This window comes from Juglans microcarpa x Juglans regia, chromosome 5S (assembly GCF_004785595.1).
Source record: "Juglans microcarpa x Juglans regia isolate MS1-56 chromosome 5S, Jm3101_v1.0, whole genome shotgun sequence".
Lineage (NCBI taxonomy): Eukaryota > Viridiplantae > Streptophyta > Magnoliopsida > Fagales > Juglandaceae > Juglans > Juglans microcarpa x Juglans regia.
Window position 1 is genome coordinate 29434679 of NC_054603.1, and position 15490 is coordinate 29450168.

At 37.9% G+C, this 15490-nt stretch overlaps 1 protein-coding gene and 1 pseudogene across 1 annotated transcript; both read left to right on the top strand.

Moving 5' to 3' along the window:
- Nucleotides 1–8738: 8738 nt before the first annotated feature.
- On the top strand, nucleotides 8739–9843 carry LOC121268105 (glutathione S-transferase U8-like). The gene is made up of 2 exons (XM_041172236.1): nucleotides 8739–9124; nucleotides 9214–9843. The coding sequence occupies exons 1-2, from the start codon at nucleotides 8813–8815 to the stop codon at nucleotides 9565–9567; spliced, it is 666 nt and encodes a 221-aa protein (XP_041028170.1). The 5' UTR covers nucleotides 8739–8812; the 3' UTR covers nucleotides 9568–9843.
- Nucleotides 9844–13876: 4033 nt separating this feature from the next.
- On the top strand, nucleotides 13877–14685 carry LOC121268104 (annotated as a pseudogene).
- The last annotated feature ends 805 nt before the right edge of the window (nucleotides 14686–15490 follow it).

Below are 15490 nucleotides of genomic sequence, written 5' to 3' on the forward strand. Positions count from 1 at the left end.
TGAATTCAATGTTGTATGGTAGAGATACAATTTCCTTAGCATATGTGAATTCTACTTTGAATTCTAAGGAATTGATAACTAAATTGAATTTGACAGGGACGAACAATCAAGCCAGTGGTTTTTTTGTTAAAGGTTCCTCTAGCAGGGGTAGATCTAGTGAGAGAGGTTCAGAGAAGAACATGGGTAAATCCAAGGGCAGTTCACAGTCAAAGTATAACAAGAAAAATGTTAAATGTCATTACTGTCATATATTTGGTCATTACATTACAAAAATAAGTGTCCTAACCAAAAAACAAAAATGAAGGCACTAGTTCCTCTAACGTTGTTAGCATTGATGATCAAAAGTCTAACGGTTTATATATTGTCTTAGCAATTAGCGGCTCAAATGGTCGCTTTGGTGACAAATGGGTCATGAACTCAGCTTTTACTTTTCATATGTGTCCCAAGAGGGACTGGTTCACTACCTATGAGTAAGTCAATGGTGGTTCTGCTTCGATGCAAAATGATATGGCGTGTACAATTGCTGAATCAGCAATTGATGGGGCTGGTTCAGTTAGAAGTAAGATGTTTGATGGGATTGTCAGGATATTGTCTAACGTCCAACACATCCCAGATTTGATAACGAATCTTATTTCTTTGGGTTTCTGGTACACCAGTGATAGTGGAGCTATTAGAGTCAATAATAACTCCATGATTGTAATGAGAGGAGATGAGACAAATGGTCTTTATTTCAATTAGAGCGTACAGTGACAGGTGCAGCTGTAGTGTCTGTTTCAGATGATCCAAACTTAGACATTACCCGTTTGTGGCACATGAGTTTGGGTCATATGAGTGAAAAAAGGATGTCTATTCTGAGTAAGCAATGTTTGTTGTGTGATTAGAAGATAGAGAAACTTGATTTTTGTGAACATTGCGTGTTTGTAAAACAGTGCTGGGTTCAGTTTACTATAGCAGTTCCTAGAACTAAAAGTATTATGGATTATATTCATTCTGATCTTTAGGATCCATCTTTTATTTCATCGAAAGGTGGAGTTTAGTATTTGCTTACTTTTATTGATGATTACTCAAGGAAGATTTGGGTTTATTTTTTGAAATAAAAGAGTGATGTATTTGCTAACTTAAAATAGTGGAAGGTTTTGATTGAAAATCAGATAGGCCAGAAGGTAAAGCGACTTCGAACTAACAATGGTATGGAATTTTGCGGAGGTGAGTTTGATATATTCTGCAAAGATGAAGGCATTGTCAGGCACCGCACAGTAAGACATACTCTACAGCAAAATGGGGTAGCTGAATGGATGAATAGGACTCTATTTGAGAGAGCCCGCAATATGCTTTCAAATGCCAACTTGTCTAAAGATTTCTAGGCTAAAGAAATCAACATAACTTGCTATTTGGTTAACTGCTCTCCAGCCACATCTATTGGCTTGAAAACTCCAAACTAGGTATGGTCTAGTATTCCTTCTGATTATTCAAATTTGAAAATTTTTTGTTGTCTTACGTATTTCCATGTTAATGAAGGAAAACTTAAGCCAAGGACAAAGAAGACATATTTATTAGATATGCCAGTGGGATGAAATGACTCAAGTTGTGGTGTACTAATAATAAATCACCAAAGTTTGTAATTAGCAGGAATGTTATATTTGATTAACAATCCATGCTTAATCCGAGAAAGAAGTTTACTGTGTCTACAGGTGAAAAGCAAGGTAATGGCAAAAAGGTAAAGTTACAGGTTGAAACTTCACAAGGGGTGCCAGGCAACACCCAAGATCATGAATAGCATGATCTTGATTTTGATGATGGCACACAGGGTGAGCAAGACTACAGTATTGCTGCTGGTAGACAGATGAGGTAGATCAAGCCATCTCAAAGATATGCTCATGCAAACATGGTGATGTATGCACTTACTATGGCAGAGGACATTGATGGTGAGGGGCCTTCTAGTTATTCAGAAGCTGTCAAAAGTAAGAAGTTTGTACAATGGTACGCAGCGATGACTTAGGAGATTGAGTCTCTTCACAAGAACCAAACATGGGATTTGATTAAGTTGCCTAAGAAGATGAAGACTATTGGTTGCAAATGGGTCTTCAAAAGAAAAGAGAGAATCCAGGGTGCTGCCAATGCAAGGTACAAGGTACGCTTAGTTGTAAAGGGCTACAATTAGAGAAAAGGCATTGGCTTCAATGAAGTTTTCTCTCCAATTGTAAAATACAGTTCAATCAGGGTATTGCTTGCTATGGTGGCATTGTATGACCTAGAGTTTCAGCAACTTAATGTTAAAACAACGTTCTTGCATGGTGAGTTTGAAGAGATCATTTACATGCATCAGCCAGAGGGGTTCATTGTTCAAGGAAATGAAGATCATGTGTGCAGGCTGAAGAAATCATTGTATGGTTTGAAGCAGTCTCCGAAGCAATGGGTCTTCAAAAGAAAAGAAAGAATCCAGGGTGCTGCAGATGCAAGGTACAAGGCACGCTTAGTTGCAAAGGGCTACAGTTAGAGAAAAGGCATCGGCTTCAATGAAGTTTTCTCTCCAGTTGTAAAACACTGTTCAATCAGGGTATTGCTTGCTATGGTGGCATTGTATGACCTAGAGTTTTAGCAACTTAATGTTAAAACAACGTTCTTGCATGGTGAGTTTGAAGAGATCATTTACATGCATCAGCTAGAGGAGTTCATTGTTTAAGAAAAGGAAGATCATGTGTGCAGACTGAAGAAATCATTATATAGTTTGAAGTAGTCTCCGAGGCAAATGGTATAAATGTTTTGATTCTTTTATGATAGATCATGGTTATTTGATGAGTAGTTATGATAGTTGCGTTTATCACAGGCAATTATCTGATGGGTTTTTCATTTATTTGCTATTTTATGTTGATGATATACTTATTTCTGCTAAAAGCATATATGATATTAGCTTGTTGAAAACCCAACTCAGAAACGAGTTTGAAATGAAAGACTTTGTTGTTACAAAGAACATTTTGGAGATGGAGATCCACAGAGATAGAAAAGCTAGGAAGTTGTACTTGTCGCAGGGAAAGTACATTGAGAAAGTTTTTCAGAGATTTGGAATGTCTAATTCCAAACCAGTAAGTACACCACTTACTACACATTTTAAACTTTCACCATCCCTATCTCCTTAGACAGACGAGAATGAACGGTTCATAGCTAGTGTTCCTTATTCTAGTGTAGTTGGCAATATTATGTATACAATGGTTTGTACTCATCCAAATATTTCACAGGCAGTGAGTGTTGTCAGTAGGTACATGGCTAATCCGGGTAGTGCTCATTGACAAGCTGTGAAATAGATACTCAGGTATTTGAGATGGACTTTGAATCTTGGTTTAATTTTTTATAGAGAAGCTGACTTCAATTCCAGGGTTGTTGGTTATGTTTATTCTGATTATACTGAGACTTAGATAAGAGAAGATCATTGACAATATCTGTTTTCACTTTGTGTGGTTCTTCTATTAGTTGGAAAGCAACACTACAATCTACGGTTGCTTTATCAACTACAGAAGCAGAATATATGGCAGCAGCAAAGGCTGCTAAGTAAGCCATTTGGTTGAAAGGTCTGATAAGTGATTTAGGACTACATCAAGATGTAATTTCAGTGTTTTGTGATAGCCAGAGTGCAATACATTTGACCAAAAATCAAATGTATCATGAGAGAACAAAGCATATTGATGTCAGGTATCACTTTCTTTGGGAGATTGCTACAGTGTGTGTGTTAGAAATTCAGAAGATTACTACTACTGAGAATCCAACAGATATGATGGCAAAGCCAGTTCCAGTATACAAGTTCAAACTCTGTTTAAACTTGATTGGTGTTTGGGGTATGTGATTCCCTTAGGAGATTTGATGGAAGGGGTCGGTTCTTTGGTTAATGGATTTTGTTAGGCTTGGTGGAATTCAAGCTAAGGTGGAGATTTGTTGAAAAGTGGCTTGAATCCTATTGAAAATGCGCCTCTATAGATTGTTCACTCACGCGGTGTCTCTGCCGCTCGAGTGAATCTTCAACCTGAGCGTTCGCTTATCATTTGCTCGACAGTTAGCTCGAGCTGGACACAACCCGTGAGTTCGCTAGACACTCAGCTCGAGCGGGATGGTAACCTGAGAGTTTGCTCATCAGTTGCTAGACAGTTAGCTCGAGCGGGACACAACCCATAAGTTTACTTGACACCCACTCGACACTTAGCTCGAGTGGGATGGCAACTCAAAAGTTATCTCGACACCCGCTTGACACTCAGACCGAGTGGGATGGCAATCTTAACACTCACTCAAGCACCCCTCGACACTTCGCTCAAGCGGATGTTCGTATTCCAGGGTCCACGCCATTTTAGTATAAAGACGAATGTTTCTCATTCTATTTTCACTTTTCACCTTTGAACCAAAAATTTACATAGAGAAAGAGTGGTCCTCTTGTGATGTAGAGTGGTCTTCTTGTGATGTTCCCAAAAGTGTATTGGTAATTTGGGAAGAAGATTTTATAATTAATCTCTTGTACTTCATCTTTGTTGACAGTGAATTAGTTGAAACTGACCCCGGGGGTGAACGTAAGCTCACATTGAATCGAACTACTTAAGTCTTGGTGTTCTGTGATTGAATGTTGTAATTTCTTTTATCCCAACACAAGGTCCCATCATGTCATTAATAACCATGTTTGTTTGTTTTTCCTTATCCTGGCTGACCTCGCTGTACTCGCATGGCAACGCTGCAGACCTTGGTCAGATGCACGAGCTCTTCATCGAGCTCAGGGCTTATTAACCTAAATCAAGCTGATGCACACTCAAAAGATTCCAAGCTGTAATAACCCACGCCAGCTGCTCCAGAAGCTTCAATAATTATGTTTTCTATTCTAATGTAACAAACTTATCCTTTTTTCTGCTTTTATTCCAGCGCATACCTGCTGTACTGAATGCCTATATAAACTACCCAAGGCACTGTGTATCCGCATGAGAGTAAATATGATACAATGAACATTATGACTTTTATCTTTCTGTCTCGTTCTATCAAGGTATCAGAGTTGCTAGACTAGCAGTTTCTCTAATCCTCTCTTGCCATGGCTGAAAACGTAACCCCACCACCACCACGACGGCCACCATCATCATCCACCCCTATTTCCTCCTCTTTCTCTCATTTAAACACTCTAAAACTCAACAATGACAATTTCTTACTCTGGAAGGTTCAAATATCTACCTATTTAAGAGGCCAAGATCTACATTCATTTGTTGATGGAACATAGATTGTCCCCCCCAAAATGCTTCTCGCTACAAATACCTCTACCCAAAAAATAAAGCCAGCTTTTCTATCTTGGCAAAGAACATACCAATTCATTTTGAGTATTCTTTTTTCTTCACTAACCGACTCAATCGTTGGTCATGTAATTTCTGCAGGTTCTTCTCGTGAGCTTTGGGTTTCACTTGAATCCATGTTTAACTCTCACTCACAAGCCAAGGAGTTCCAAATCCGCTTTCAGCTCACTAACCTGAGCCGTGGAGATTAGTCTATTTCAGACTATTTCAGCAAAGTAAGGACACTTGTTGACACTCTCACTGCCACGGCTTGTCACTTACCTTCTAAATGGTCTGGGTTCCACCTATGAGTCCTTTAGAACCTCTATAACCATAAGAGCTGACCCCGTGACCTCCCAAGAGCTCTATCACCTCTTGCTTATACATGAATGCAGATTGAACCATACCTCTCGCAGCACAAACTTGTCTTCCCCATTTGAACCATTTGCCAATTTCAGTGCCAATAACCAACGTGACCAAAGAGGCAGGGATTCCTATCGTGGTAACCGAAATAATTGTAGAAAAAGGAGGTACCGCAACAACAGAGGACGGTTCTCTCCAAATTCCCAACCCAACTTTTATTCTCTACCCAACCACTCAAACAGACGAACATGTCAGGTTTGCAATAAACCTGGACATGTTGCTCTCCAATGTCATTTACGTTTTGATCATGCCTATCGATATGACCCACCTCATTCTTTCTCAGCCAACTACACTTCACCTTCAGCCATCCCAGATTCCACATGGTATCCTGATAGTGCAGCCACCCACCATATTACCCATGACCTTTCTCACCTTAATCTTTCATCTGAACCTTACGTTGGAAATGAGCAAATAAGAGTTGGAAATGGAACTGGTCTCCCGATACAAAACATTGGTGACTCCTATTTCTCTATCAATTCCTCTTCTTTTCATTTACATAATCTCATTCATGTTCCTTCAATAACAAAAAATATTTTCTCCCTTTTGCAATTTTGTATTGACAACTCTTGTTTATTTGAATTTCATGCAACCCATTTTTCGGTGAAGGACCAACTGACCAGAAACTCATCAGCAGTCCAACTCGTAATGGTTTTTACCATTTTCCATCTTCTATGCAACCGTCTTCTCCATCTGTCCATCTTGGTGAAAAAGCTTCTCTTAACTGTTGGCATCAAAGGCTTGGACATCCTTCTCTCGACACTGTCTCCAAAGTCTTGCGCACCACATGCTTGCCATTTTTCCTAAATGAATCTCATTTTGTTTGTCCCGATTGTCCCTTGGCTAAGGCTCACCAGCTACCTTTTTCATTAGGATCCACTACTTCTGTTAAGCCATTAGATCTTTTATGGGCTGATGTATGGGGCCCAGCCCCTCTCTTTTCAAGAAATGGCTACAAATATTACTTGAGTATAGTTGATCAATTCACATGCTTTACTTGGCTTTTTCCTATTAAAAATAAATCGGATGTGCTCTCTATTTTTACCTCCTTTATCACATTTGCTGAAAGATTTTTTAATACTAAAATAATCTCTTTGCAAACTGATGCTGGAGGAGAAATTTTACCCTTTGAAATTCTTTGCAAGACTCTTGGAATTATACATTATTTTTTCTGTCCCTATACACATCAACAAAATGGTCTAGTTGAACAAAAACACAACCATATAGTCGAAATTGGGCTTGCACTACTAGCTCATGCATCCATCCCATTATCTTTTTGGGATGATGCTTTTGAAACCGCCACATATCTTATCAATTTACTTCCCACCCCAGTTTTACAAAATCAGTCTCCTTATTTCATGGTCTATCACAAACATCCAAATTACACTTTTTTAAAAGTTTTTTGTTGTGAATGTTAGCCTAATCTACGTCCATATAATCATCATAAATTAGGTTTTCGTTCAACCTCATGTCTATTCCTTGGCTATAGTTCCTCTCACAAAGGGTACAAGTGTTTTGACCAACAACACAATCAGTTTTACATTTCACGGGATGTTATTTTCAATGAAAACATTTTCCCTTCAAAAAGCCCAGCTCTATTCATCCCGTTACCAAGCCCAGTCCACAATCGGTTTCACTTCCGTGTTTTCTTCCCTCTATCCTTGGTCCCGGTCCTCTTCATTCACCTGACCCACCCCGTATCTACTTCATCTTCTTCTCAAAATCCCTCGTCGTCGTCCTCTGCAATCCCTAAACCCCTCATCTCTTCCTAAAATCAAAGCTCTCCATCACCTCAGCCTCCTCCCATCTTACTTCCTCCCCGTTCACCCATCATCACCCGGTCTCAAACTAACTCTTCAAGACCTCGCCATCTCTCCGACGGTACAGTTCCATATCCAGTGAGAGAGCAGAAAGCGGGATAGCAAAGGCGGGAACAAGATTGTTGCCATGTTCTGGAGGCATCCCCTTGCTCGGTTCACGTTGCTGTACTCGCATGGCAACGCTGCAGACCTTGGTCAGATGCACGAGCTCTTCATCGAGCTCAGGGCTCACCTGCGTGTCAATGTCATGACTTTTGGCTTTTGCAGGGTTGGTTTGTCATCATAGGCCTAATGTCTGTGGATGTTTATGGTTTTGGTTCCCTTCTATATATGCTCTGTTCGGTGCTTCTTTTCTGCTTTTTTTTTTTTTTCCTTTCTTTCTTGCGGGGTAATTGGAATCGTTGGATGATTACTGGATGAACATTTTTTCCAATTTTTGTCTATTATTTTTTTCCAGTACCCAATTCATAAACTTTCTTAATGGTTGTATTTGCATTTTTGAATCCCTTGTGTGTGGTTGTTTTATCTAATTCTTTATTGTTTTGCTTGCGTAAATTACCTATTATTTTCTGGTTCTGATTTTCCTACTTTTTCAGTTTTCTCCTCTCAAGCTTCCGAGATTTTCTTTTCTTGAGTTTATGGTTTGGTTCTCGATATCATTTCAATTCTCTCTTTTCCTCTCGCCTTGTCTTTTAGTTTTGCATATATGGGAGCCATCTGGTGAGACTCATTCGTATGGTTCGGGTCTGATTTGTCCACAAATTTGCTGGCCTGTAATAATATGCTTGATTTTCTTTCTTGATAGCTAGGTGTAATGCTACGTCTATCTCTACAAAATCTTGGAAAATTTCAGATATACGTTGGTGTGTGCTTGGTGGCTTCGATGAGAGACTGAGGGTTTTCTCTTTCGGATCCAGTGAGAGAGCAGATAGTGAGGGAGCAGAGGTTTTCTCTTGAGAGAGAGAGAGAGAGAGAGAGAGAGGGAGGGGAGAATCGGATCCAGTGAGAGAGCAGAGCCGGCCTGAAGTTATTCTCTTGTTTTTGTTGTATAGCTTGTTCCCAAGTATATCAGACTAGTCATGTGCCGGCAACTACAGTCTACTGCCGACCACCTACCCCCATTTAAAATTTATTGGGACTGTAGAACCTTATTGGCTAAGTAACCGTTGAGATATATGGCTTGGCTTTATCTATAAAATAGGATCAAGAGACCCAGAAAGAGCAGCATCTGAAAACCCAGCATTATTGACTTGGATTAATTCCAAAGATCACCTAAGTTCCATTATGGCCGAAGAAGTCTTGCTGTTTGGTCTGTGGGCAAGCCCTTTTAGTCGAAGAGTAGAGATGGCTCTAAAACTGAAAGGAATCCAATACAAATATTTTGAAGAAGATATAACCAACAAGAGTCCTTCCCTTCTCAAACACAACCCCATTCACAAGAAAATTCCGGTGCTGGTACACAATGGAAAGCCTATAGCTGAGTCCCAGGTTATTCTGGAATACATCGATGAGACCTGGAAAGGCTGTCCCATATTTCCCAAAGATCCCTACGAGAGAGCCAACGCACGTTTCTGGGCCAAATTCATTGACGAAAAGGTAGATCATATATATCTTTTTTCCTTGTTGGAATGTTAATTGTGCTGTTATATATTCAGAATATTCTCTTTAATTCTCTACTTTTGCAGTTTTTGCCTGGGATACGCAGTGCTCTCTCGGGTGAAGAGAAACAGCATGAGAATGCTGTAAAAGAAGCATGTGAACTTCTAAAGCATCTGGAAAACGAGATTGGAGAAAAGAAGTATTTTGGAGGAGAGGCGATTGGATTTGTAGACATTGTTGCTAACATCATAGGGTTTTGGTTGGGAATATCTGAAGAAATTTCAGGTACAAAGTTGTTGACAAGAGAGGAATTTCCCAAACTTAGCAACTGGGCTGATGTGTTCGTGAGCAGCAGTGGCATCAAAGAAAACCTTCCTCCCAAAGACAAACTAATCGCCTATTTACGAAGCTTGGGCACACGTACTGATGCCTCCAAGTAGAAATAGAAGAAGAAGAAGACCACTTCGTACGTAACATGCACTCGCATTAGTACTGAAAACGTTCTATTTCTGTATGTATTTCATGTAATGTAATCTATCCGTACGTGTCATAAATCTAGTACTTGTGTACGGTTTGTTATTTTCATGTAATTTTTATTTTTAAGCGTTTTCATGTAATTCGTTACCAACTAATTACCTTGTCGATCGCTATCTATTTATCTTTTGTGTGTGTGTTTTTTTTTTTTTTTTGAATGGCGAGTTGCTATTTATCATTAATGATTTTATTAAAAAAAATTGTTTTGGCTCATTTCCTATAAAAAAAAAAAATTCTTAAATTGACATAATTTATTGTAGTACATCAAATTGTAAAAAATTTATTACTGTTAAAAATAACAAAAAATAAAAAAAAAATAAAAAAAACCACCTAATGTATATTGCATATTGATACGATAGTTTGTAAATAATATTTTAGTAGAAGAGAATATGCGAGCTAACTTATTGCATATTCTCTTTTACTAACTATTATCTAATTTTAATTAAAAATATATAGATATATAATGATATTTATTGTTTTTATTTGTATAACTTAAAAAAAAAATATCTAATGGTTAATAAATATTGTAAAATCTAATTACCAATATGTCTAGCTTACTTGAAGCTCGTATTTAACTCAACTTTGTCGTATTGAATAAAATTACGTATGAGAAGTTATATTAAATAATTGACCGCACATCAAATAATAGCCGATTTTATTCTAGCCCGATTTTATTCATCATTCTATACCACACATCATACTTGATAATTTTTTTTTTATACTAAATAAATGATTCTATTCATCATTCATACATCATATATTTAGCAAGAAAAAAAGATAAAGAAAAAGTAAAATAAAAAATCATGTATAATGTATGGTGTGTGGTGTAAGGAATAGGAAAATATGAGTAAAATAAAAAGATAAAAAGTTGTTGTTTTTACATTGATCCATTACATTTAACGATATATGATTTTAACAACTCAAGTCAAGCACCTTTAAAATTATATTCTAAAATAACTAATCAATATTACAATTAAAATATCTTAGAAAAAACCTAAAGAGTTATTGTCTTACAGTCTACTTGGAACCAAAATATGTTATAATTTTAAGGTGTGTAACTTCTGCACAATATCTTTAAAAAAATTTGGTATATTCGAGATCCATCTTAAAGAATATATTTTTTATATAATAGTGATAAATATTTTAGTGATTTTATTCAATTTTATATATAATGGTGATAAATATTATAGTGATTTTATTTTTTATTTATATATAATAATGATAAATATTATAATGATTTTATTAATTTTTTTTCTTTCCTCACTTTCTCTCTCTCTCCTCTAACCCGATTATTGCCCACGACCCATTCTCCTTCAGCCCAACCCGGTGTCGTTGTGCGCTGGCCAGCCTCACCGCCACCACCGGGGAGTCCCCTCACGCCGACGACCAACCCAGCCACCGCCGATATCCTCCAAGCGCAGCCTCTCTCTCCCCTGCGATAACCCAACCGAAATGGGTTTCTCCCATTTGTGTCAACGTGCGCCGCCGTATGCAGCCACCCAGCCTCACGACCACCACCAGGGACTCCCCCTCACCCCGGCGACCAAGGCAGCAATAACGGATGTCCGCCATGTGCGGCTGGCTCTCCCCCGCAGAAACCCAACCGAAATGGGTTTCACCCATTTGTGTCCACTTCCGTAGCCGTACGTGGCCACCTAGGCCACCGCACCTCCACCACCTCACACCGGCGACAACCTCTAGCAGACTCAGCCACCACGAACCTCCCTTTTCCTCTCCGTCGCACAGTGCCATTCGCACGCACCAACCCATTTCTCCAACTCTCTCTCTCTCTCTCTTCAAACCAAAAAGAAAAGAAGAAACAAAACAAACATGCGAAAAAAAAATAACCCAGCCTCTTTACTGTTCATCATTACTGTTGATGTTACTGTTCATATCAACATAGCCTCTTTTAAGATATAGGAAGATATATATATATATATATAAACATAAATATAAATTTATATTTTACAAATTGTATATATAAAAATATATATTACAATTTGTTAGACTAGTTCACAAAGTATTTACTAACAAATTTAAAAACTACATAATTTAAGAACTAATATACTACAATTTACACTAATACACTACAACTTACACTAGAACTAATACACTACAACATACAATGCGGGGTGGGGGCTACCCCGCACTTTATGGGCATGAAAAGTTAACTTTAAGACCCTTGATGGGCATGAAAAAAGTTGACACCGCCCGCGACCCTAGCTCGTGGTGGCAGATGGTTGCTTCTTTGGCTCCCAGGTGGTCAGCAGGATGGCTCTGTTGGCCCCTAGACCTTGCATGGCGAGAATCAGGCAAAGAAATCTCTATTGGTCCAACACAGTCGTCCATTTGAGTGGGCACCGACAATCAAATGCTCATGTTTACACACTGGTATATGCTCTCTGCTTACTGAATTTTTGATAACTCACTACCTTATATTCATAACATTTCAAAAGATTGTGATGACACTGCTGAGAACCAAAATTAGGAGGCATGGGCGGGATTAGCAGTGGGCTAATTATTGAGTGCCTAAGAATACTGTGGTTATGAGGGAAATTTTTTTAGTGTTGATGACGTTGTTATTATGTTGATCTAAATTGTTGGGAGATTTGTTATTATTATGGAGAATTTGAGAAGTTTTTAATTTATCTTGTTGGGTCATTTCATTGAAAACTCTGTGAGGATTGTATTTATATTAGATTTGAATAGGTGAATTGTTTATGAAATTTTTGGAAATGTTATTTAAAATGTGAGGAGATGATTTTAGGAATTAGATAGTAACCTTCCGACCCTTTATGGGTATGGGGCGTTACACAGTAAGAGGGTTCACACCCTTGTATCCTTCTACTATCATACTCCTTAAGCAAGTGTTTTTCTCTCTTCATCTTCTATCCCAAAACTAAGTTGAGTGTCAGAGGTATCACGGCTCCCAAGCCCTCCATTCCCATCTTAGCAGGAGACAGGCTCAAGCCCAATAGCATAGAGTTGCCCAGGTTGCGAAACACGACATCAACATACCACTTTTTATGCATTGCCTATATCTTGTGGCGCAAACATCTCTGAAGAAAAGAAAAGGCAGGTGTTCCAGTTGGAAACGCACAGACAGAACTGGAGAAAAAAGCAACACAAAAGAAAAACAAAAATAAATTGTAGGGCGACTACATTTCTAATGGCACGGTGCTGAAGAATGTTGTAGAGCTCTACAAGCTTGAGGGAAATAGAAAGGCTCTCTTCGGCGGCGCTTTCCTAGTCCTCCGCCGACATACGCACACAGGAATCTTGGTGGCACATATTCTACGATTAGCTTCTGCAATTTGCAAATGGTAATTTTGATGATTTACAGCTCAAAAATTTAAAAAAAAAAAAAGAAGCAAAAAAGAAAATGTAAAGGAAGAAGGAGCACTACTGGACGAAAATCACAAGGGATGATGATTCATTGGATTAGATAACGGGTCACAGTCACAGAGCAGTTAGAAAACAACCAGTACTGGAGGGGTTACAAATGATAAATTAATCACCCAGACCAGGGTTATCTACAACAGATTTTAAGAGGGAGAGAACTGCTTGTGTGAGAAAGACGAAATATCTGGTCGAATTGGGAGAGGAAGAGAACACCCGGGATCAGAGAGAGAGAGAGAGGAGAGGGTGGTGAGGTGGCATCGACGACCAGAATTTCAATTGTTTGGGGGCAGTGCAGTTCGAATCTGTGATGCCTCCCGATTTCTACAATTTCACTAGGGCGAAAGAAATAAAGGAAACAGAAAAATAAAAAATTAGAGAAAAATAAATAGACGGTAGTTTTGTGAGAGAATATGAAGAGAAGAGAGAGTGTGGTTGATCAACAGTTTAAGTCAAATATGACTTTAACAATACTGTAACTAAAATTAACAGTAGCCGTCCCTTTGTCTAATCTGCCGATGTTTCTGTCTAATAGCAATTTATAAGATTTCATTTATTTTTAACTATTTCAATGAGAGTGATCTCAATAAGTTTAAATTAATTTACAATTGGGATATATTATAACATTATTCAATCGAACAAGATCCCATCGTGCCATTAATGACCATGTTTGTTTGTTTTTCTTTATCCTTGCTGAGGTAAGGAAGGACGCATGACATGCATTTGTTTTTGTTGTATGGCTTGTTTCGCTTGTTTTCCAAGTATTACAGGATCGAGGGACCCAGAAACAGCAGCATCTGAAAACCCAGCATTGTTGACTTGGATTAATTCCGAAGATCTAAGTTCCATTATGGCGGAAGAAGTCTTGCTTTTTAGTCTGTGGGGAAGCCCTTTTAGTCGAAGAGTAGAGATGGCTCTAAAACTGAAAGGAATCCAATACAAATATTTTGAAGAAGAGTTAACCAACAAGAGTCCTGCCCTTCTCAAATACAACCCCATTCACAAGAAAATTCCGGTGCTGGTACACAATGGAAAGCCTATAGCTGAGTCCCAGGTTATTCTGGAATACATCGATGAGACCTGGAAAGGCCATCCCATATTTCCCAAAGATCCCTACGAGAGAGCCAACGCACGTTTCTGGAGCAAAGTCATTGACGAAAAGGTAGATCATATATATCTTTTTTCCTTGTTGGAATGTTAATTGTGCTGTTATACATTCAGAATATTCTCTTTAATTCTCTACTTTTGCAGTGTTTGCCTGTGATACACAATGCTCTCTGGGGTGAAGAGAAACAGCATGTGAATGCTGTAAAAGAAGCATGTGAACTTCTAAAGCATCTGGAAAACGAGATCGGAGAAAAGAAGTATTTTGGAGGAGAGGCGATTGGATTTGTAGACATTGCTGCTAACATCATAGGGTTTTGGTTGGGAATATTTGAAGAAACTTCAGGTACAAAGTTGTTGACAAGAGAGGAATTTTCCCAAACTTAGCAACTGGGCTGATGTGTTCGTGAGCAGCAGTGGCATCAAAGAAAACCTTCCTCCCAGAGACAAATTAATCGCCTATTTACGAAGTCGCTTTGGGACACGTAGTACTGATGCCTCCAAATAGAAGAAGAAGAAGACCACTTCGTACGTAACAATGTGCACTCGTTGTTAGCGAAAAGAGTAGTGCTACACTTACCGAAAAAACATCCGAATTCACTTCCCGAACAGCATATTTTCTTTTCTTTTATTTTCTTTTTTTTTCATATATTTTTTTAATCATCATAAATATTTAAAAAAAAATAAAAAAATTCACAACATCATTAAATATATTTCATGTAATGTAATCTATCCGTGCGTGTCATAAATCAACAACTTTCTTTTTTTTAATAACTAAATCATATACTTGTGTACGGTTTGTTATTTTCACGTCTATCTATTTATCTTTTGTGTGTTTTTTCTTTTAATAGCGAGTTGCTGTTTATCATTAATGTTTGGCTCATTTCCTATAAAATAAAATTTTTAAATTGACATAATTTATTTTAGTACATCAAATTTTAAAAAAATGCCTAACATATATCGCATATTGTTACGTTAGCTTGTAAATAATATTTTAGTAAAAGAGAATATGCGATCTCTTTTTTACTAACTATTATCTAATTTCAATTAAAAATATATAGCTATAACGTGATGTTTATTGTTATTATTTGTTTGATTTTTAAAAAAATATCTAATGGTTAATAAATGTTATAAAATCTAATTACCAATATGTCTAACTTACTTGATTTCGTATTTAACTCAACTTTGTCTTCGTTGAATAAGATTACGTACTATGGGATGTTGTATTAAATATTAAATGTCCGCACATCAAGTAATCGCCGCTGACCTGATTGGATTGGATAGAATAGAATAGGGTTAAGCTCTTTTTTCTTTCGGGAGGGTTTA

Coding starts and splice junctions, on each gene's coding strand:
- LOC121268105 (XM_041172236.1), top strand. CDS start 8,813: ATGGCCGAAGAAGTCTTGCTGTTTGGTCTGTGGGCAAGCCCTTTTAGT. Junction 9,125..9,213: donor CCAAATTCATTGACGAAAAG/GTAGATCATATA, acceptor CTACTTTTGCAG/TTTTTGCCTGGGATACGCAG.